A 21,590-nucleotide genomic window follows, 5' to 3' on the forward strand; every position below is an offset into this window, starting at 1 on the left:
ACAGAGTAGATTAGGAGATACTGATCCCATGGCGGAAGGGTCAAGAACCAGAGGACACCAATTTAAGGTGAATGGAAAAAGAACCAAAGGCAACATGAGGATTTTTAAAAAAATGCTGTGAGTGGTTAGGATCTGGAATTCACTGCCTGAGAGTGTGGTGGAGGCATTCAATTCTGACATTCAAAAGGGCACTGGATAATTAGCTGAATAGAAAATTTTTCAAGGCTATGGGGAAAAGACAGGGGAGTGAGACTGAGTTGCTCTTGCAGAGTCAGCAAAGACACGATGGGCTGAATGGCCTTCTGTGCTGTAACAATTCTATGAACTAGAAGGTGCACACCTCAACAAAGCTGGACTAATGTCATTGTAAATATGGTAACAGTGGCGGAGAGGCATTCAAATAATATGGTAGGGAGAGGGAAAAGCAACAATAATACGCAGCCTGGAAGAGTAGAAAACTTCAGCTGTATAGGGAATAAGTAATAAAAGGTCGAGGGTGAAAGGCCCCCCCAAACAACAAGATGATAAATGATCAGTTGATCTGATCTGGTGATGGCGCTTGAAAGACAAATGTTGGGCAGGTCACAGGGAGAACTCACCTGCTCTTCAAATAATGAGATATTTGTGTGCACCACAATGCACAGAACTGATAAAGGATTACACATATTAACTTACATTTCAGATATAAACTCTGATGTTCTACAATGTTAGCTTAATTTTCTGTTTTAAATTCTAAGCAATATCATCTGCATCTGGAGCATTTTTTTTTTAAATTAAGCTTCCCAGCATTTGCAGTTTTCTTTTCATAAGTTTACTTATTTCTTGAATAAAACAGCCATGGTAAACAAAGAGAGGCGTGAGACAACATAAAACTAAAGGAAAGAAGATATAAAAGTGCCAAGAATAGTGTAAACCAAGAGGACTGGCAGAGAGGTAAAGAACAGGAAAGAAAATGAAAAAGGATAGCAAGTGCTACAAAAAAGGAATATGAAAAGAAACCTGTGACAGACATTAGGATTAACAAAATTTTTTTTAGAATTATTAGAAGAGTAGTCAAATATAGTGTGGGCCCTTTCAAAAACAGATGGCATGTTGCAAATGAAAATAAGGAAATGGCAGACTTGTTGAACAATTACTTTACGTCGGTCCTTACAGTAGAGGAAAAGGATAATATACCTGACATTCCAAGGAAACTAATAATGAATCAATACTGGAACTGACTAAAGTTAATGTAAACAAGAAAACAGCATTAGAAAAATAATGGCACTAAAGACTGACAAATCCCAGGTCCTGATGGTTTCCAGCCTGGGTTTTTAAAAAGACAAAGGTGAGAAAAATTGCAGATACCGTAAGCTTTGACCTTCCAAAACACTCTCAATTCAGGAATTGTCTTTTTAGATTGGGAAATTGCAAATTTAGCTCCATTTAAGAAAGATGAGACAGAGAAACCAGAAATTATAGATCTCTTAGTCTAACATCTGTTGTGGATAAATTATTGGAATTTCCAATTAAGGACAAAGTGACTGAGCACTTGAGAGAAATTTGAGCTAATTAGAGAAAGCCGACATGGATTAGTAATGGGTAAGTCAGGTCTAAAAAAAACAAAAAATGAATAGGTTTATTACTGTAATATTAGTGTTCGCTTCAGTATCATCTGAAAACTACAAGTCACAGCCTGAAAAATGGAGAAACAGCAAACATGTAATTTTTATTTCAAACCTCGTGACTGCCAAATCACTTTGCACACAAATATAGCAGATGAGTAGAATAAGGAATGAAAGCACTTCCAAAAGGTCAAATTGATAATTCTACTAGAAATAGAGTGAATGCTTGAATCATTAGCAAACACTGCCGCTAGTCCAGAAGTATTAAAATGAAATATACATGTGGACCTACTTCATTTTTCAAAGTCAGTTGAACTTCCACATGCAAATGAATATGCCAATCTTCAAAATGGACAGAGAAGGGAGAAAGAAAGCCTCTGGGATACTGTTCTACTGTTCTATGGGTAGGCTACAGGAGTTCATATATAGCCCCTTATAAAAATAAACAGCCGGATAGTAAAGATTGTACCTTCTAAATTATTTGCCTTGAAAAGGTTAAAGGTGAAGTAGAATGCCCTGTGACGATTATTTAAAAATTTTAAACATTTTTTGACAAAGTTCCACATGAAAGACTTCAATTAACCTAAAAGCCCAGGAATCCAGGCATAACTGGGACTGGATCAGATAATTTTAAAAAAGCCCAGATTACCTCAGGCTTGAGAGGGCACAGCAGTCAGTGTTTGGACTCTTATTTCTAATCTACAAAAATGACTTAGATACTCAAAGCAACTTAAGCTCAAATGAATGTCAACAAGCATATCAGTACCAATACAGTTATATTTGATTGTCATACTTGTAAAGTCTACAAATAGGGTCTTTACATGTCACTCAACCAAATTTGTTAATGACTCTAAAACAAAGTGAGCAGCAGAAATAAAGGATGCAATTAACGATACACATAACTGTTTGAATCAATTCTGCAAATAGGCAGATGTATTGCAAATGAAAGTCAATATCGCTAAATGTGATAAGTATTGCATTAAGGTTGAAAAATAAATTATATCACGTGTTTGTTTCAATATCACTCAGCTACTCATTGCTGTAACCAGATGAGCCAATGGGTGATAGACTGCCTGGGCATAAAGCTGTTTGGAAAGGAAGCGTGCCTTCCTTGGAAACATGTTCGCCCTAAAGTATGTGTCTGGCTGTCCAGATGGTCTTAGATCCCATGCCAAGAAATGCTATCAACTTTTGGTAAATGTGGTTTTCACGATTCTTAAAGTAAATCTAATAATCTCAGCCAGGCACATCTGCAAACTAGTATTCCTTTAACTGTAGTTTACACTCATCTCGCTAGGGCACTGACTATTGCTTGTTGGAGTAATTTAATGTTTTCTTTTGACGCCAATGGCACAAAGGGCTAGAGTTACCAATTTCGGTCATTCGCTTGTGATAAAATTTGGTGCAATGGACTGATAGGAACCAATCCTCGTTTCGAGCATGCCCTGGGCATATAGCTTTTTCTCTCAGCTACCCAGCTTTTTGCACTGCTTTTCTGAAGGTGTCAGTACTCTGACCTATACAGTGGATTTTTGCATTTTTGTACATTGAATGCCACTGAAAAATCTACAATAGATGTGGTGAATAATAATTTTTATTCTCAGGATGTGGGCATCACTGGAAATGCCAGCATTTATTGCCCATCCCTAACTGCCCTAAGGTGGCAGCAGTGGTGGGCCTTAGTTTTTTTTAACGTTTAAACTGTCACAAAATTTTGAAAAGTACACAATAAAAATACAAATTAACATTAAAAAACTTTAAATATGACGGCTATGAACCCTTTTTCTCCCAAAATAAGGAATAGAACCATAGAAAAGTTATGGCACAGAAGAAGGCCATTGAGCCCATCGTGTCTGCGCCGGCTGGAAAAACTAGCTGCCCAATCTAATTCCAGCACCTGGTCCATGGCCTTGCAGGTTTCAGCACTTCAGCTGCATGTCCAAGTACCTTTGAAAAGAGTTGAGGGTTTCTGCCTCCACCACCGATCCAAACACTGAATTCCAGACACCCACCACCCTCTGGGTGAAAACATTTTTTCCTCATGTCCCCTCTAATCCTTCTACCAATCACATTAAATCTGTGCCCCCGGTAATTGACCTCTCCGCTAAGGGAAACAGGTCCTTCCTGTCTACTCTATCTAGGCTCCTCGTAATTTTGTACACCTCAATTAAGTCACCCCTCAGCCTTCAGGATTGTTGCTGATAACAAAAGAAAAGGAAATGATAAACTATTACAGAACAAGACCTATATATACTTGGCAGAAGTTGTGTGCAAGACCACCACATGAATAATAATAGGAGCATCCCAGTAGATTTGACTCATTAGGATGATATCTAATTCATCTGCATGACAAAAATGAATACGAGTTTGCGTATTTTCAGCTCAGTTTTTTGATAAACAATGGAAACGTTTAACTCATACCTCCTAATATTTAACAATTCCATATTTTGAAGTGACAGCTAGTAACATAGATATTGTCAATACACATTAGCATTAAGTAGCATAACTTACTGTCATCAAAAACTCCAGCATGTGCGAGCAATATTGTAGTGATTCTGGGGTCCTTTTCAAGTTGCATGACGTGCTTACTCCCATTTGAGAGAAGAGTGCAAACATTAATTGCAAAATCCACTTCATTAGGGAGTCCAGACATGAGGGAAAGCACCAGTTTATTGTAGTCACTAAGTGTGACAAATTCGGTATTAAGTCCATAGCTTTGTCGAATATACTCTAAAAGAAAAAAAGCAATTTAGCAGAAATAAGTATTCCATTTAAATTTATGAGCAAAATTTATGTGAACAGTGGTCTAAAACCTTCATGAAACATATAGAAGTACTCTACACCGAGGTAAAGGTTCATTACTTCTATAATTTCTTAAATATAGGCCAATTATTTGTCAATTTTTAAATACTGTCCAGATATTTGTCAGAGATACATTTCATATTGGTCCACGCTTTCCATTTTGGACACATCATGTGGGTATACAGTATGGGTCACTGTCAATTCAAATACAAAAAGAACTCAACCATGTAGAAAACCAGTACTGTAATCTGACCAGCTACACGTTTGTCCAATGAAAATAAAAGGTTGCAATTTAATCAACCACACAGCATTTCACAGAGTTTGAACTTAATAGACAACTTAAATTGAAGCAGTTTTCATTGTCGTGTGCACTATCCATATCCTGACCCATATGGCAGCTGACAGAGAAAACTCACATATAGCCTTGAGAATGGATAAGGATGGCCAGCTCCCTGTTAGGAGTCCATCCATTACAACATTTAGAAAGATGAGGTCAGACCAACAAATTGTTAATAGAACACTATGGCTCAGAGGTCATGTGCTCAAATCTCATCATTACAAATTGTGAAGCAGAATTCAATAAATCTGGTTATTTGTGACCAACACCAGAACAAAAAAACAAAATTACCTCATTGTCGTATGTTCTTCATGCTAACAATCCCTTATCTAGTGTGGCCTACATATAAGCCTAGTCCACCCTATGCAGTTGACTCTTAATGCCACCTGAAGTAGCCTAATAAGCCACTCAGGTTATCAGGACAATTAGGGATGGGCAATAAATGCGGTCTGGCCATTTTTACTCACATCTTGAAAATAAAATATCTATGATTATGACGTAGTCGTCTCTTGACGCAGAGACCCTCAACTCATTCAAAAGGAGTCTGGATATGCACCTCAAGTGCCGTAAGCTGCAGGGCTACAGGCCAAATGCTGGAAGGTGGATTAGAAAAGGTGGATCGTTTTTCAGCCAGCACATACACGATGGGCCAAGTGGCCTCTTTCTGTGCCATAAACTTTCTATAATTCTATGTGAGCAAAAGTAGCACAAGAGTCATTGAAACTTAGGGAAAGCTGCTAATGGTAGGTTAGAAATGTAGAAAAATATCAAAATTTCCACCCTTTTCTAATGGTGAAAAGAACTATTTTATGACAGAAAAACAGAACCAAAAATGTTATGCCAAGCTATTTTATAGAGCTGTTATTCTGGAGTAATATTGCCCTCTACAGGCTAAATTAATTTACGCTCCCCAACAAAATGTAGAGTTGATTTGCTCTCAATTTAGTATTTGCTGTGCCAATTTTATCAGTGTAAAACGGGGGCAACAATACCGATTTATCAGGGAAGAGATCCATGCCCGATTTGCCTGCTTATCCATATTGGTAGGAGAAACAGATGTGCAGAGTATTTCTTAAAAAGTCTTCTTTGGTCTCCTTGTCTCGGGAGACAATGGGTGAGCGCCTGGAGGTGGTCAGTGGTTTGTGGAGCAGCGCCTGGAGTGGCTATAAAGGCCAATTCTAGAGTGACAGACTCTTCCACAGGTGCTGCAGAAAAAATTGGCTGTCGGGGCTGTTACACAGTTGGCTCTCCCCTTGCACTTCTGTCTTTTTTCCTGTCAACTGCTAAGTCTCTTCGACTCGCCACACTTTAGCCCCGCCTTTATGGCTGTCCGCCAGCTCTGGCGATTGCTGGCAACTGACTCCCACAAATTGTGATCAATGTTACAGGACTTCATGTCGCATTTGCAGACGTCTTTAAAGCGGAGACATGGACGGCCGGTAGGTCTGATACCAGTGGTGAGCTCGCTGTACAATGTGTCCTTGGGGATCCTGCCATCTTCCATGCGGCTCACATGGCCAAGCCACCTCAAGCGCCGCTGACTCAGTAGTGCGTATAAGCTGGGGATGTTGGCTGCCTCAAGGACTTCTGGTTGGAGATGCGGTCCTGCCACCTGATGCCAAGGATTCTCCAGAGGCAGCGAAGATGGAATGAATTGAGACGTTGCTCTTGGCTGACATACGTTGTCCAGGCCTCACTGCCGTAGAGCAAGGTACTGAGGACACAGGCTTGATATACTTGGACTTTTGTGTTCCGTGTCAGTGCGCCATTTTCCCACACTCTCTTGGCCAGTCTGGACATAGGTGTGGAAGCCTTTCCCATGCGCTTGTTGATTTCTGCATCGAGAGACAGGTTACTGGTGATAGTTGAGCCTAGGTAGGTGAACTCTTGAACCACTTCCAGAGCGTGGTCGCCGATATTGATGGATGGAGCATTTCTGACATCCTGTCCCATGATGTTCGTTTTCTTGAGGCTGATGGTTAGGCCAAATTCGTTGCAGGCAGCCGCAAACCTGTCCATGAGACTCTGCAGACACTCTTCAGTGCGAGATGTTAATGCAGCATCGTCAGTAAAGCGGAGTTCCCTGATGAGGACTTTCCGTAATTTGGTCTTCGCTCTTAGGCGGGCAAGGTTGAACAACCTGCCACCTGATCTTGTGTGGAGGAAAATTCCTTCTTCTGAAGACTTGAACGCGTGTGAGAGCAGCAGGGAGAAGAAAATCCCAAACAGTGTAGGTGCGAGAACACAGCTCTGTTTCACACCACTCAGGATAGGGGAAAGGGGTCTGATGAGGCCGCTATGCTGAATTGTGCCATTCATATTGTCATGGTATGAGGTGATGATACTTAGTAGCTTTGGTGGACATCCGATCTTTTCTAGTAGTCTGAAGAGATTAGAAAGTGTAGATGTACAAAGGGTCCTGGGTGTCCTCGTCAATAAGTCGCTGAAAGCGAATATGCAGATGTAACAAGCAATTAAGACTAATGGCATGTTAGCCGTTATCGCAAGAGGAGAACCTTGGTTAGACCGCACCTGGAGTACTTTGTGCAGTTTTGGTCCCCTTACCTTAGGAAAGATAATATAGCCACAGAGGGAATGCAAACGATGGCTCAAAAGACTTGTTCCCAGGATGGTCCCGCCATCCCGGGAACATCCTATGAAGAGAGACTGAGGAAACTGGGCCTCTCTCAGGTTTTGAAGAATGAGAAGCAATCTCATTGAAACCTACAAAATATTTAAAGGGATAGACAGGGTAGATGCAGGTAAGATGTTTCCCCTGGTTGATGAGTCTGGAACCAGGGGACACAATTTCAAAATAAGGGGGAAGCCACTTAGGACGAAGATGAAGAAAAATTTCTTTACTCAGAGGGTTGTGCATCTTTGGAATTCATAACCCAGAGGGCTGTGGAAGTTTAGTCATTAAGTATGTTTAAAGCAGAGATTGACAGATTTCTAAATACCAATGACATAAAGGGATAGGAGGATAGTGTGGGGGAAAGGCATTGAAGTGGATGATCAGCCACGATCGTATTGAATGGCGCAGCAGGCTTGACGGGCTGAATGGCCAACTCCTGCTCCTATGTTACTAAGTGGGTTGGGGCTTTTCTTTCTAACACCTGAAATGATGCCAAGCCCCATTTCAATATTAAAATGAGGCTCCTATGCTAGTCTCCAACCCAGATTTGTAAATTAATCTGTCCCAGTTGCAGCTTGCAATGCGTGCGAGCCCACTCTCACCTCCACCCCTTCTATCCCTACTTATCTCTGGGGCTTGGTACGGAAAACTGGTAATACCCCAATAAATGCACTATGTCAGGGCACCTGAATGGCGATGTGCAGCTTGCCTAGTTTATTTAGATGAGGGCAGAGTTTAAATTTAGTTTGTCTTTCAGGCCTGTCCATTCCAGCACACCACTGCTGCACACCCACCACAGTAACACCAGGTTTGCAGGACAAAGTAATTTGGTTCATCTGGTTCACTAATGTCCATTAGGGAAGGAAATCTCCCGTCTGGTCTGGCCTATATGTGACTCCAGACCCACAGCAACTGTGACTATTAAGTGCCCTCTGAAATGGCCTAGCAAGCCACTCAGTTGTATCAAACCACTCCAAAGTCGAGGAAAAGGAATGAAATTGGACAGGCCACCCAGCATTGACCGAGGAACTGGAAGAGACAACAGCAAACCCAGTCCTGTCGACCCTAGCTAACATCTGGGGGCTTGTGCCAAAATTGGGAAAGTTGTCCCACAGACTAGTCAAGCAACAGCCTGACATAGTCATATTCACAGAATCATAACTTACAATGTCCCAGACACCACCATCACCATCCCTGGGTCTGTCCTGTCCCACCGACACACCAGAGGTGGCAGCACAGTGGTATGCAGTCAAGATGATGATGCCCTGGGAGTCCTCAACATGGACTCCAGACCCCATGAAGTCTCATGGCATCAGGTCAAACATGGGCAAGGAAACCTCCTGCTGATTACCACCTACCGCCACCCACCACCTCACCTCCCCCCCCAGCCAACCTCGGCGAATGAATCAGTGCTCCTCCATGTTGAACACCAATTGGAAGAAGCACTGAGAGTAGCTAGGGCACAGAATGTACTCTGGTTGGGGGCCTTCAATGTCCATCACCAAGAGTGGCTTGGTAGCACCACCACCAACCAAACTGGCCAAGTCCTAAAGGACATAACTGCTCGACCAGCTGTGCGGCAAGTGATGAGGGAACCAAGAGAGAAAAACCTACTTGACCTCGTCCTTACCGATCCTCTTGTCACAGATGCATCAGTTGATGGCAGTATTGGTAGGAGTGACCACCACACAGTCCTTGTGGAGACTAAGTCCCATCTTCACACTGGAGATACCCACCACCGTGCTATGTGGCACCACCGCCATGCTGAATGGGATAGATTTCAAACAGGTGTAGCAACTCAAAATTGGGCATCCATGAGGCACTGTGGGCCATCAGCAGAATTGTATTCAACCACAATCTGTAACCTCGTGGCCCGACATAGCCCCCACTCCACCAATACCTTCAAGCCAGGGAACCAACCTTAGTTCAAAGAAGAGTGCAGGAGGGCATGCCAGCAGCAGCACCAGGCATACCTAAAAACGAGGTGTCAGCCTGGTGAATTATAACACAGGACTACTTGCATGCCAAACGGCGAATAAACCTGCAAAAGACATTGCTAAGTGATCCCATAACCAACAGATCAGATCTAAGTTCTGCAGTCCTGCCACATCCAGTCGCAAATGGATAGTTAAACAACTAACAGGAGGCGGCGGCTCCACAAATATCCCATCCTCAATGATGGGGGAGCCCAACACATTAGTGCAAAAGACAAGGCCAAAGCATTTGCATCCATCTTCAGCCAGAAGTGCTGAGTGGATGATCCATCTCCGCCTCCTTCTGAGGTGCCCAGCATCACAGATGCCGGTCTTCAGCCACTCCGATACACTCCACATGATATCAATAAATAGCAGAAGGCACTGGATACTGCAAAGGCTATGAGCCCTGACAATATTCCGGCAATGGTACTGAAGACTTGTGCTCCAGAACTTGCCATGCCCCTTGCAAAGCTGTTCCAGTATAGCTACAACACTGGCATCTACCCAACAATTTGGCAAATTGCCCAGGTATGTCCTGTACACAAAAAGCAGGACAAATCCAGCCCGGCCAATTACCGCAATATCAGTCTACTCTTGATCATCAAAGTTATGGAAGGGGTCATTGACAGTGCCATCCAGTGGCACATGCTCAGCAACAACCTGCTCACTGACACTCAGTTTGGGTTCCGCCAGGTCCACTCAGCTCCTGACCTCACTACAGCCTTGATCCAAACATGGACAAAAGAGCTGAACTCCAGAGGTGAGGTAAGAGTGACTGCCCTCGACATCAAGGCAGCATTTGACCAAGTATAGCATCGAAGAGCCCTAGTTAAACTGGAGTCAATGGGAATCAGGGGCTAAACTCTCCTCTGGTTGGAGTCATACCGAGCACAAAGGAAAATGGATGTGCTTGTTGGAGGTCAATCATCTCAGCTCCAGGACAGCACTGCAGGAGTTCCTCAGGATAATGCCCTAGGCCCAACCATTTTCAACTGCTTCATCAATGACCTCCCTCCATCATTACGTCAGAAATGAGGATGTTCGCTGAGGATTGCAAAATGTTCAACACCATTTGCTAGACCTCAGATACTGAAGCAGCCCATGCCCAGATGCAACAAGAACGGCTTGGGCTGATAAGTGGCAAGTTACATTCGTGCCACACTAGTGCCAGGCAATTACCATCTCCAACAAGAGAGAATCCAACAACCTCCCCTTGACATTCAATGGCATTACCATCACTGAATCCCCCACTATCAACATCCTGGGGGTTACCATTGACCAGAAACTGAATTGGACCAGCCACATAAATACTGTGGCTACAACAGCAGGTCAGAGGCTGGGAATTCTGTGGCGAGTAACTCACCTCCTGACTCCCCAGTGCCTTTCCTCCATCTACATGGCACAAGTCAGGACTGTGATGGAATACTCTCTACTTGCCTAAATAGGTGCAGTTCCAACACTCAAGAAGCTTGACACCATCCAGGACAAAGCAGCCCGTTTGAATGGCACCCCACCCAGCACCTTCAACATTCAGTCCCTCCACCATTGCGCACAGTGGCAGCAGTGTGCATCATCTACAAGATGCACTGCAACAACTCACCAAGGCTCTTTAGACAGCACCTTCCACACCCGCGACCTCGACCACCTGGAAGGACAAGGGCAGCAGATGCATGAGAACACCACCACCTGCAAGTTCCCCTCCAAGCCACACACCATCCTGACTTGGAACTATATCGTCATTCCTTCACTGTCACTGGAACTCCCTTCCTAACAGCACTGTTGGTGTACTACACCTCAATGACTGCAGTGTCAAGAAGGCAGCACCTTCTCGACACATCCCATTAATGAATAAAAAATTGAGGTCTTTTTCTAAGCCACAGAGAAGCAGACCACAACAAAAGTAGATCCACAGCATGTTCTGTAAACAATTCCAAAGTAGAATACAAAAAGCAGGAGTCAATTCCAAAAGCAGGACTAAAATTCTGAAAGTTCCAACATGTTACAGCATTGGACTGCCAACCTTTTTCTCATGAGTCCAAAAAGGAGGTTAAGACACACAAATATATTGAGTTTTCACATCTTTATACTGTTCACCCAAAATAAAACTTCCCATGTTACCTCGATAATATGAATAAACAAGAGCAAAGAAAAATGGTTGAGGAACATTTACAGTAATTAAGTGAAAAGAACAAGCAATGAAATGGAAAATTACTTCAACACTTATTTAAATTCACATCTGAACATGTGTGACATGACCTGATTAGAATAAGGAAAATTCTCCAACTCAATTTTTAAAGCAAGTGAGAAATTAGAAACGGAAGAGAAATTTGAATTTTAGCTGAATTTGCTTCAATGTTAGTCATTCATCCAATTGATGGTATCTGAGCAATGAAATATTTGCACAATTTAAAATCTTATTGATTTAGCCAATTTTCAAGAGCATTCCAGGTGATCTTCCACCTGCAGAATTTAATTACATGATGCACAGATTATTGAACTGATTACTCAAAAATCAATGCATGTCCCTCCTCTTACAATTTTTCATTGCAACTGAAGTGGATGATTCGTGCAACACTCATCATAGAAGTCAGTACCAGTTGAGAAAAATATGCATTCCCAGGCAATTGCTCAATTTTTTAAACAGAATATATATAGCATAGAAACAGGGTATTTATCCCAACCAGTTCATGCTGGTATTTATGCTCCACTCAAGCCTCCTCCCATCCTTCCTCATCTAACCCTATCAACAGAATCCTCTATTCCCTTCTCCCTCATATCTAGCTTCCCTTTAAATGCAGCTAAACTATTCATCTCAACTACTCTTTGTGGTAGCGAGTTCCACATTCTTACCACTTTCTGGGTAAAAAGAGGAATTAATCGCGCAAATAAATGTAAACGGGTATGATATACTTGGGATTACGGAGACATGGCTGCAAGGTGACCAGAGATGGGAAATGAACATCCCGGGGTATTCAGTATTTAGGAAGAACAGACAAAAAGCAAAAGGCGGTGCAGTTGCATTGCTGGTTAAAGAAGAAATTAACGCAATAGTGAGGAAAGATATTAGCTCAGACGATGTGGAATCTGTATGCGTAGAGCTGAGAAACAACAGACCTGAGGATTGGGAGCAACTTAGAATTCAGCAAAGGAGGACCAAGGGATTGAATAAGAAGGGGAAAATAGAGTACGAGAGTAAGCTTGCGAGAAATATAAAAACTGACTGTAAAAGTTTCTATAGGTATATGAAGAGAAAACGATTGGTGAAGACAAATGTCCCTTACAGTCACAAATAGGGGAATGTATTATGGGGAACAAAGACCAACTAAATGCATACTTTGGTTCTGTCTTCACAAAAGAGGACACAAATATCACACCAGAAATGTTGGGGAACACAGGGCTTAGTGAGAGAGAGGAACTGAAGGAAATCAGTATTAGTAGAGAAATGGTGTTGGGGAAATTGATGGGATTGAAGGCCAATAAATCTCCAGGGCCTAATGGTATGCATCCCAGAGTACTTAGGAAGTGGCCCTAGAAATAGTGGCCATCTTCCAAGATTCTCTAGACTCTAGAACAGTTCCTACAGATTGGAGGGTAGCTAATGTAACCCCACTATTTAAAAAGGGAGGTAGAGAGAAAGCAGGGAATTATAGACCAGTCAGCCTGACGTCAGTAGTGGGGAGAATTCTAGAGTCCATTATCGAAGATTTTATAGCAGAGCACTTAGAGAACAGTGGTAGAATCGGGCAGAGTCAGCATGGATTTACGAAAGGGAAATCATGCTTGACAAATCTACTAGAATTCTTCGAGGATGTAATTAGTGGAGTTGATAAGGGGGAGCCAGTGGATGTGGTTTATTTGGACTTTCAGAAGGCTTTCGCCAAAGTCGCACATAAGAGAATAGCGTGTAAAATTAAAGCACATGGGATTGGGGGTAGTGTATTGCGATGGACAGAAAACTGGTTGGCAGACAGGAAACAAAGGGTGGGGTTTAATGGGTCTTTTTCCGAATGGCAGGCAGTGACTAGTGGGGTACCAGAGGGATCGGTGCCAGGACCCCAGCTTTTCACAATATATATTAATGATTTAGATGAGGGAACTAAATGTAATACTTCCAAATTTGCATATGGCACAAAACTGGGTGGGAGGGCAAGTTATGAGGATGCAGAGAGGCTTCAGGGTGATTTGGACAAGTTGAGTGAGTGGGCTAATGCATGGCAGATGCAGTATAACGTGGATAAATGCGAGGTTATCCACTTTGGTAGCAAAAACAGGAAGGCAGATTATCTGCATGGCTATAAACTGAGAGAGGGGAATATGCAGCAAGACCTGGGTGTTCTCGTACACCAGTCGCTGAAGGTAAGCATGCAGGTGCAACAGGTGGTAAAAAAGGCAAATGGGATGTTGGCCTTCATACTGAGAGGATTAGAGTACAGGAGCAGGGATGTCTTGCTGCAATTTTACAGGGCCTTGGTAAGGCCACACCTGGAATATTGTGCGCAGTTTTGGTCTCCTTATCTGAGGAAGGATGTTCTTGCTATAGACCGAGTGCAGCAAAGGTTTACCAGACTGATTCCTGGGATGGCGGGTCTGACAAATGAGGAGAGATTGAGTCGGTTGGGATTATATTCGCTGGAGTTCAGAAGAGTGAGGGGGGATCTCGTAGAAACCTATAAGATTCTAACAGGACTTAACAGGGTAGATGCAGGAAGGATGTTCTCGATGGTGGGGGAGTCCAGAACCAGGGGTCACAGTCTAAGGAAAGGTAAACCTTTCAGGACTGAGATGAGGAGAAATTTCTTCACCCAGAGAGTGGTGAGCCTGTGGAATTGGCTACCACAGAAAGCAGATGAGGCCAAAACATTATATCTTTTCAAGGAGTTAGATATAGCTCTTGGGTGTAAAGGGATCAAAGGGTATGGGGCGAAAGCGGGAACAGGTTACTGAGTTGGATGATCAGCCATGATCATAACAAATGGCGGAGCAGGCTCGACGGGCCGAATGGCCTACTCCTGTTCCTATTTTCTATGTTTCTGAATTCCCCATTTGATTTCTTGATGTTTATCTGATATTACTGGCCTTTACTTTTGCTCTTCCTCACAAAGTGGAATACACTGTGCCTAAAATTATGAAAGATGTCCCTACTCTGTCAAAACCTATTAGGTCACCCCTCAGCCTGCACTTTTCAAAAGAGACCCAGTCTGTTCATCCTTTCCTGATGGCATAACCTTGCAATTCTGGTATCATCCTTGTTAATCTTTGCTGCACCCTTTCCACTGCTTCTGCATGCTTTTTTGCCATGGCAACTGGAACTGTACACTGTACTCCAAGTGTGGTGCAACCAAGGTTCAATCCAAGTTTAGCATAACTGCTCTAGTTTTCAATTTATCCCTGTAGCAATAAATGCTTGTGTGCGTTTTTAAATGACCTATTAATTTGCTACCTTTAGTGATTTGTATTTGCACTCCCAGATCCCTTTGTTTCGTTACCCCATTTAGATTATTTTCCAAGTAATGAGACCTCCTTATTTTTCTCACACTTATCTATGTTGAGTGTAAACTTAACAGCATAAACTAGAGATACATTAGCAATACTCGTCACTATCTGTGGTTCAGTACATGGGTTGTTTGAAATCATCTGCACAGAGATTTTTTTCTGCATGTGACCTAGACCACAAAATTAAAAGGACGGCTTTACTGTCATCATTGTCTCTCTCATGTTCATTTCAGTTTGAAGTCAGTCTGCATGTCATCCTAAGATCAAAAAAAATTCCCTGATAGATGAATGTATTTGGTGTCAGATTTTCCCTTAACTGACATCATGTAACATCCAAAGTGGAAGTTACAGAACAAAAATGAAAAATGAAAAGCCATTGTTTGCACTTTAGTGTGGTTTACATTTTTCATCATAACCCTTTAGGAATACTGCAGTTCATTTGGATTTAAGAGAGGTTCTTAAATTTCTTCCAATCTTGATTCCATAGCCCACTGCCTGGCAAATACCCTGTTGATGCACTAAATCTGTTGCTTTAAAGGTCTGTCTGATATGTAAATTTTCATTCTTCTAGATGGTCATGTGTTTCTCATCTGTAATTGAGAGATCTCAGTGATTCTAAAACTGCTCAATGATCTTGTCCAGGAATGGCACTAAAAACTAAAACCAAATACTATAAATTGCAAAATCTTGCACAAGCTTTATACGGAATCATGTGTTCCAAGACCACTATTCAGTTGCAAATTGATTTTTACAAGCAAAAAAAGTTAAGATTAGCAAGATCTGAACTGGTCTGACTAATAATAATCAGCTGTGCTCTGCTACATGGGAAAGACAACAACAACTTGTATTTATATAGTGCCTTTAAAGTAATAAAACATCCCAAGGCACTTCACAGGAATGTTATAAGCAAAATTGGACACTGAGCCACATAAGTGGATATTCGGGCAGATGGACAAACGTTTAGTCAGAGGTAACTTTTAAGGAGTGTCTTAAAGGAGGAAAAAGAGGTAGAGGCGGATAGCTTGAAGGAAGGAATTCAAGCCTTAAGGCCTCGGCAGCTGAAGGCAAAGCCACCAATTGTGGAGCAATTAAAACTGGGGATGTTCAAGAGGCCAGAATTAGATGAGCGCAAATATCTCGGAGGGTTGTGAAGCTGGAGGAGATGACAGAGATAGGGCAGTGCACTGCCATGGAGGGATTTGAAAATAAAGTTGAGACTTTTAAAATCAAAACATTGCATGTTGCTCAACCTGTAGCTAATGTAGGTCAACGAACACAGGAGTGATGGGTGAACAGGACTTGATGCAGGTTAGGACATGAACAGCAGAGTTTTGGGTGACCTCAAGTTTACAGAGGGTAGTGTGTGGAAGGCTGGCCTGGAACTTGTTGGCATAGTCAAGTCTAGAGGTAGCAAAAGGCATCGATGAGGGTTTCATCAGCAGATGAGCTGAGGCAGGGGTGGAATCGGGTATTGTTACGAAGGTGGAAATAGATGATCTTAGTGATGGTGTAGATTTGTGGTCGGATGCTCATCTCGGGGGTCAAATATAACACCAATGATCTGAACAGTCCAGTTCAGTCCTGGACAGTTGCCAAGGAGAGGGATGAAAGTAGTAGCTATGGCTTTGGTCTTCCCAATATTTAATTGGAAAAAATTTCTGCCAATCCAGTATTGGATATGGGACAAGCAGTCTGATAATTTAGCAACATTGGAGGAGGCGAGAGAGGTGGTGGCAAGGTAGAGCTGTTTGCCATCAGCATACATGTGAAAACTAACACTGTTTTCGGATGATGTTGCCGAGGGGCAGTATGCAGATGAGAAATAGGAAGGGGCCAAGGAGACAGCAAAAATTAAGCTTTAAGCAGCAGCCTGCACTGTAACTAGCTCTGCAACATTGCAGCTCTGACAGAACTGCACTTCATTCTGCATAGGCATCCTCAAAATTGTACGATAGTCAAATAGGTAGAATTGGCTTGGAGGAACCTAAATGAAGTGATCCTGTACATATTCAGCTATAACTCTAATGGAAAATAAACCATTTGGCAGTGGGATACAGCGTGGGATGCTGCTTAAGGCTCTAACTGTATTTATCAATTCAATATAATAGTGTGGCCTTTCATTCTAGTTCAGAAGGATGCCGGTTTACTCCTCCCGTCACCAAAATTAATTCTTTAGGGTGCATCAGATAGACATCCTGTATAAAATAATTTCACTTGGATGGCCTGATAGGGCTGAAAACACAAGTGTGAGGCACAGGCAAGGCAGGCATGTGAGGAAGAAGGGGAGGTTGTGTCTCACTAATTTGATTTAGTTTTTTGAGGAAGTGACGAAGATGATTGATGAAGGAAGGGCAGTGGATGTTATCTATATGGACTTCAGTAAAGCCTTTGACAAGCTCCCTCATGGCAGACTGGTACAAAAGGTGAAGTCACACGGGATCAGAGGTGAGCTGGCAAGATGGATACAGAACTGGCTCGGTCATAGAAGACAGAGGGTAGCAGTGGAAGGGTGCTTTTCTGAATGGAGGGATGTGACTAGTGGTGTTCCGCAGGGATCAGTGCTGGGACCTTTGCTGTTTGTAGTATATATAAATGATATGGAGGAAAATGTAGCTGGTCTGATTAGTAAGTTTGCGGACGACACAAAAGTTGGTGGAGTTGCGGATAGTGATGAGGATTGTCAGAGGATACAGCAGGATATAGATCGGTTGGAGACTTGGGCGGAGAAATGGCAGATGGAGTTTAATCCGGACAAATGTGAGGGAATGCATTTTGGAAGGTCTAATGCAGGTGGGAAGTATACAGTAAATGGCAGAACCCTTAGGAGTATTGACAGGCAGAGATCTGGGCGTACAGGTCCACAGGCCACTGAAAGTGACAACGCAGGTGGATAAGGTAGTCAAGAAGGTATGAAGGCAAGCATGCCATATCGGTCGGGGCATAGAGTATAAAAATTGGCAAGTCATGCTGCAGCTGTACAGAACTTTAGTTAGGCCACACTTAGAATATTGCGTGCAATTCTGGTTGCCACACTACCAGAAGGACGTGGAGGCTTTGGAGAGGGTACAGAAGAGGTTTACCAGGATGTTGCCTGGTCTGGAGGGCATTAGCAAGGAGGAGAGGTTGGATAAACTCGGATTGTTTTCACTGGGACGACGGAGGTGGAGGGGTGACATGATAGAGGTTTACAAAGTTATAAGCGGCATGGACAGAGTGGATAGTCAGAAGCTTTTTCCCAGGGTGGAAGAGTCAGTTACTTGGGGACATAGGTTTAAGGTGAGAGGGGCAAAGTTTAGAGGGGATGTGCGAGGCAAGTTCTTTACACAGAGGGTGGTGAGTGCCTGGAACTTGCTGCCGGGGGAGGTGGTGGAAGTAGGTACGATAGCGACGTTTAAGAGGCATCTTAACAAATACATGAATAGGATGGGAAGAGAGGGATATGGACCCCGGAAGTGCAGAAGGTTTTAGTTTAGGCAGGCATCAAGATCGGCGCAGGCTTGGAGGGCCGAATGGCCTGTTCCTGTGCTGTACTGTTCTTTGTTCTTTATCACAGGCACAGTAATATTTATGTATCTAATCTACAAAGTGTACTTGTAAATACTTAAAAAGTACTGTAGAGGGACCCTCTGACTCTTGTTTGGGTGTTGTAGAATTAAAGAACAGCACAGACAGAGGCCACTTGGTTTAAATGAGATGAGGTTGACTGCCTCTACCATCCTTTCAGATAGTGATTTCCAGACCCTCTAATCCTTCTACCAATCACTTTAAATTTATGTCCCCTTCCAGTGCGAAGGGAAACAGGTCCTTCATCTCCACTCTATCCAGGCCCCTCACAACCTTGTACACCTCAATCAAATCTCCCCTCAGCCTCCTCTGTTCCAAGGAGATCAACCACAGCCTATCCAATGTTTCCTCATAGCGGCAATGTTGCAGTCCTGGCAACATCCTCATAAATCTCCTTCTCTACCCTCTCCAGTCCAATTATATCCTTTCTGTAATGAGGTGACCAGAACAGCACATGGTACTCAAGTTGTGGCCTAGCTAACATATTATATACTTCCAGCATAACCTCCCTACTCTTATATTCTATGTCTCGGATAATAAAGGAAAGGATTCCATATGCCTTCTTAACCACCTTATCGACCGGTCCTGCTACCTTCAAGGATCTGTGGACATATACTCCAAGGTCCCTCACTTCCTTTACACCTCTCAGTATGCTCCCATTTATTCTGTTTTCCTTTGCCTTGTTTGACCTCCCCAAATGCATCATCTCACACTTCTTTGGGTAAAATTCCATTTGCCACTTTTCTTCCCACCTGACCAGTCCATTGATATCTTCCTGCAGTCTATAGCTATCCTCCTCGCCATCAACCACACGGCCAATTTTTGTGTCGTCTGCAAACCTCTTGATCATGCCTCCGACATTTAAGTCCAAATCGTTAATATGTTCCCCAAAAAGCAGGGGACCCAGTACTGAGTCCTATGGAAGCACTTTAAAAATGGCGTCAGCACTTGTGTGGTGATGCCAGATAACATGCTTTTTCATTCTTCCTGCCAAAGTAGACAATTTCACACCTTCCCACATTATACTCCAGGTCTTTGCCCACTCACTTAACCTACCTATATGCCTTTGCAGCCTCATGCCCTCTTCACAACTTACTTTCCTACCTATCTTTGTGTCATCAGCAAATTTAGCAAACAAACCTTCAGTCCCTTCATCCAAGTCATTTATAAAGATTGCAAAAAGTTGAGGCCCCAGCACAGATCCCTGTGGCACACCACTTGTTACAGTGGCAGCACTGTGTGGAGTTTGCAAGATCTCCCTGTGTCTGCGTGGGTTTCCTCTGGGTGCTCCGGTTTCCTCCCACAGCCAAAAGACTTGCAGGTTGATAGGTAAATTGGCCATTACAAATTGCCCCTAGTATCAGTAGGTGGTAGGGGAGTATAGGGACAGGTGAGGACAGGTAGGAATATGGGATTAGTTTAAAATGGGTGGTTAATGTTCGGCACAGACTCGGTGGGCCGAAGGGCCTGTTTCAGTGCTGTATCTCTAAATCTAAATCTAAAATCTAAATCTTGCCAACCAGAAAATTACCCATTTATGCCTACTCTCTGTTTCCTGTTAGCTAACCAATCTTCTATCCATGTCAATATGTTACCCCCTACACCATGAGCTTTTATTTTCTGCAATAACCTTTCATGTTGCACCTGATCAAATGCCTTCTGGAAATCTAAGTACAGTACATGGGGCGGCACAGTGGCGCAGTGGTTAGCACCGCAGCCTCACAGCTCCAGCGACCCGGGTTCAATTCTGGGTACTGCCTGTGTGGAGTTTGCAAGTTCTCCCTGTGTCTGCGAGGGTTTCCTCCGGGTGCTCCGGTTTCCTCCCACATGCCAAAGACTTGCAGGTTGATAGGTAAATTGGCTATTATAAATTGCCCCTAGTATAGGTAGGTGGTAGAGAAATATAGGGACAGGTGGGGATGTGGTAGGAATATGGAATTAGTGTAGGATTAGTATAAATGGGTGGTTGATGGTCGGCACAGACTCGGTGGGCTGAAGGGCCTGTTTCAGTGCTGTATCTCTAAACTAAACTAAAAACATCCACCGGTTCCCCTTTATCCACAGCACATGTAACTCCCTCAAATTGGTTAAACATGATTTCCCTTTCACAAACCATGTTGACTCTGCCTGATTATAGCAGGGCATTTAGAAAACAATCAAGGTAATGTCTTTAATAATGGCTTCTAACATTTTCCCTAAGACAGATGTTAAGCTAACTGGCCTGTAGTTTCCTGCTTTCTGTCTCCATCCCTTTTCAAATAAAGGAGTTACGTTCGCTATTTTCCAATCTAACAGTACCTTCCCCGAATCTAGGGAATTTTGGAAAATTGAAACTAACGCATAAATTATCTCACTAGCCACTTCTTTTAACACCGTAGGATTAAGTCCATCAGGACCCAGAGACTTGCCAGCCTGCAGCTCCAACAATTTGTTCAGTACTACTTCACTGCTGGCTATAATTTTCTTGAGTTCCTCCCTCCCTTCCATTTCCTGACTTAGAGCCAATACTGGGATGTTACCTGTATCCTCTATAGAGAAGACCGATGCAATTTCAATTCATCTGTCATATCCTTATTATCCATTATTAATTCCCCACTTTCTATAGGACCAATGCTCACTTTGTTAGCTCTCTTTTTTAAATATCTATAGAAACTCTTACTATCTGCCTTTATATTTCTCGCTAGCCTTCTCTCATACTCTAACTTTACCTTCCCTATCAAGCTGTTAGTCATTCTTTGCTATTTTTTATATTCTGTCCAATCTTCTGACCTGCCTCCCATCTTTGTGCAATTATAGGCTTTTTCTTTAAGTTTGATACTATCTTTAACTGTTTTAGTTAACCACAGATGGTGGGTCCCAGCCTCAGAACATTTCTTTCTCGTTGAAATGTATCTATTCTGTGTATTCTGAAATATCCCCTTAAATGTCTGCCACTGCATCTCTATTGACCTATCCCTTAACCTGATTTGCCAGTTCATCTTTAGCTAGCTCTGCTTTCATGCCCTCATAATTGCCCTTATTTAAGTTTAAAATACTAGTCTTGGACCCACTCTTCTCTCCCTCAAACTGAATGTAAAATTCAATCATATTATGATCGCTGCTACCGAGGAGCGCCTTAGTTATGAGGTCCTATCTCGTTGCACAATACCAAGTCTAGTATAGCCTGCTCTCTGGTTGGC

General features: G+C 42.8%; 1 protein-coding gene across 2 annotated transcripts in view; it reads right to left on the minus strand.

Moving 5' to 3' along the window:
* Positions 1-21,590, minus strand: part of arid2 (AT-rich interactive domain 2) — a 172,334-nt gene that overhangs the window by 87,754 nt on the left and 62,990 nt on the right. Inside the window, exon 5 of one of the 2 annotated variants that reach the window (XM_068050387.1) lies at positions 4,116-4,334. In XM_068050387.1, the coding sequence (XP_067906488.1) occupies positions 4,116-4,334 (219 nt within the window). Of the gene's footprint in view, positions 1-4,115; positions 4,335-21,590 lie in introns of those variants that run through there. The other variant, XM_068050388.1, reaches the window with a different exon arrangement.

Source organism: Heterodontus francisci, chromosome 18 (genome assembly GCF_036365525.1).
Source record: "Heterodontus francisci isolate sHetFra1 chromosome 18, sHetFra1.hap1, whole genome shotgun sequence".
In the NCBI taxonomy this organism is placed as follows: Eukaryota; Metazoa; Chordata; class Chondrichthyes; order Heterodontiformes; family Heterodontidae; genus Heterodontus; species Heterodontus francisci.